This window comes from Eimeria maxima, genomic scaffold, assembly GCF_000499605.1.
Source record: "Eimeria maxima Weybridge genomic scaffold, Emw_scaff1368, whole genome shotgun sequence".
Lineage (NCBI taxonomy): Eukaryota > Apicomplexa > Conoidasida > Eucoccidiorida > Eimeriidae > Eimeria > Eimeria maxima.
Genome location: NW_013563481.1, coordinates 3,989 through 6,627, shown reverse-complemented (window position 1 = coordinate 6,627; position 2,639 = coordinate 3,989). Strand labels below are relative to the sequence as shown.

Here is a 2,639-nt window from a genome sequence, read left to right as displayed (position 1 = left end):
CATGTAAGGGATAGAGAGAATGTCTCTCTTGTGTCTCCTCTCCTCTTATTAAGTAGCTATAAGTCCCTATGTAAGTAATATACTAATAAAGGGACAGAGGAAAGGAGACACAAGGAGACAAAAGGAGACAAAAAGAGACAAAAGGAGGCAGGAAAGAAAAAAGGAGAAAAGAAATGAATAAAAAGATTAGTATAATATTTATAAATAAAAAAAAAGAAATAAAATAGCAATAAACAAACAAGCGTCAAGGATTAATTAATTTATTTATTAATTTATTAATTATTAATAAGTAAAGTAATTAATTAATTAATTAATTAATTAATTAATTAATTAATTAATTAATTAATTAAATTAATTAATAAGTTAATTAGTTAGTAATTAATTAATTAATTAAATAAAGAAACTATTTGTCTGTCTGCATGTCTCTCTTTCTTTATATTTATTCATCTGTTTGTTTGTCTCTCTTTTTGTCTATTTGTCTCTCTTTTTTTTTGTCTCCTTTTATGCCTGTATCTGTCTCCTTCTCTCTCCCTATTTGTCTCCTTTTTTGTCTCTTTTTGTCTCCTTTTTTGTCTCTATTTGTCTCTATGTGTTATCTGCCCTACAAAAAAAATAATATAATTAAGACATTATATTATATTATATATATAATATAAATAATATAAATAATAAATAAATATAATAAATAATATTTGTATATTTATTTTGCGGTGTACAGACACCTTATATATAACGCCATTAATAAAATAATAAATTAAATAAATAAAAAGAAGAAGAAATAATAAAATAAAAGGAGACAAAAAAAAAGGAGACACTTAGTTATTGTCTCCTCCTATTAAAACTATTATTTGTTTGTTAACAGCTGCAGCAGCAGCAAACAAATAAATAAATAAATAAATAAATAAATAAATAAGAAAATAAAATAAACAAATATATAAATCATTATAAGGAGACAAAAAAGGAGACAAAAAAGGAGACAAAAAAAGAGACACAATAATTGTTTCCTTTGTGTCTCCTTTTTTCCCTTTTCCCCAATCTATACAACTTCACAGACAAAAAAAAACGCCCTGCTGCTGCTGCTGCTGCTGCTGCATCTATTTATCTTTGTCTTTTTTATTTATATTATCTTTTTATATATATTTATTTCTTATAAATATTCTTCTGGTGGTATTTGTTCAGACGTATTTGCTGCTGCTGCTGCTGCTGTCTCCTCATTTGCTGCTGTTTCTGCTGTTCCTTCTGTTGCTGTCTCGTCTATACCTCCAGCTGCTGCTGTTAATATTGCTGCAGTTGTATTCTCAGTTGCAGTACCTCCATGAGCAGCCTCACCAGCAGCACCAGCACCAGTACCACCACTACCACTACCAGCAGCAGCAGCAGCAGCAGCAGCAGCAGCAGCAGCTTCAGCCTCAGCAGCAGCAGCAAGCCTATCTCTTACATTATGACTAATTCCTAACTCATATGCATATATATTAAATTGTCTCCGATCGGAGAGGGCTCGAATTATCGCTCCAGCCGGCCAGCCAAAATCTCCAGGATTTTTTTCGTCTCCAAATTCGGCTAAGTCCGAACCGGTTTCGACTCCTCCACCAACCATTTTTTCGGCTAAGTCCGAACCGGATTCAACTCCTCCACCAACCCGTTTTTCGGCTAAGTCCTTTTTCTTAACAATTTCATCTACTCCAACTCTCAAATTTCCAACAGGTTTTTCGGCTAAGTCCTTTTTCTTTATACTTTTTTCTCCTCCTCCTCCTCCTTTTTCTTCTCCGACTTGGCCAAAATTTATATTTTTTGTGTATTTTTTTTCGTCTTTTTTTTTGCTGATTCTTTCTTCGAGTATTTTTTTATTGAAATCTTCTGTGGCGAATTGTATATTAGATGGATGAATTTTATTCATCATTAATAGATTTAATAATCCATAAGAATAAGATAATTTGAAGCAATTCTCTATATTCATATTAGTAACATGTATAGCAGCAGCAGCAGCAGCAGCAGCAGCAGGATCATCCTTAACCTCCTTAGGTAATTCAATTTGTCGTATAAGAGACCCATCAGGCCCCCTAATAATAGGAGCAGCACAATATTTAGTTGCTGCCTCCTTAAGGAGACAAGGATCTCCTTTATAGTCCTTAGGTAATAGATTTAGTGCCTGTAGATCCATAATTGGACCTACTAATGCCTTACCTGTAAGAAGAAAAGGAGACTGTATAGATATAAATTCAAATATTTGCTTAATTGTATCAAATCCTGTATAAGAAGCTTCCTGGTTAGCAGGAAGAGGAAGAGGAGGATCTAATAATATATTATGTACAGCAGCAGCGCATGCATTAAATTTACCTGTACCTTTTATATATATACATCCTTTTATAGATAATCTTTCTTTTATTGATTTATCTGGATTTATACCAGCAGATAAACAAGATAAATAATTTATTAATTTCTTATTTATTTCTTTATTAGTAGATGTACAATAAGAAGCAGCAGGATATATTCTTTGTTTTTCTTCTTCCTTAGATACAGATACTATATTATTATTTATATTATTATTTATATTTATATTATTATTTATATTTACCTCCCCTGTACTACATTCTTGTATATATCCTATAGGTAAACAAGGATTCATACATATACCCTTA

General features: G+C 31.2%; 1 protein-coding gene across 1 annotated transcript; it reads right to left on the bottom strand.

Moving 5' to 3' along the window:
* Positions 1–1,147: 1,147 nt before the first annotated feature.
* Positions 1,148–2,161, bottom strand: EMWEY_00051950 (nucleoside-triphosphatase, putative; the record flags this gene model as incomplete). Its single annotated transcript, XM_013477504.1, has 1 exon — positions 1,148–2,161. The coding sequence occupies one exon, from the start codon at positions 2,159–2,161 to the stop codon at positions 1,148–1,150; it is 1,014 nt and encodes a 337-aa protein (XP_013332958.1).
* Positions 2,162–2,639: the final 478 nt, after the last annotated feature.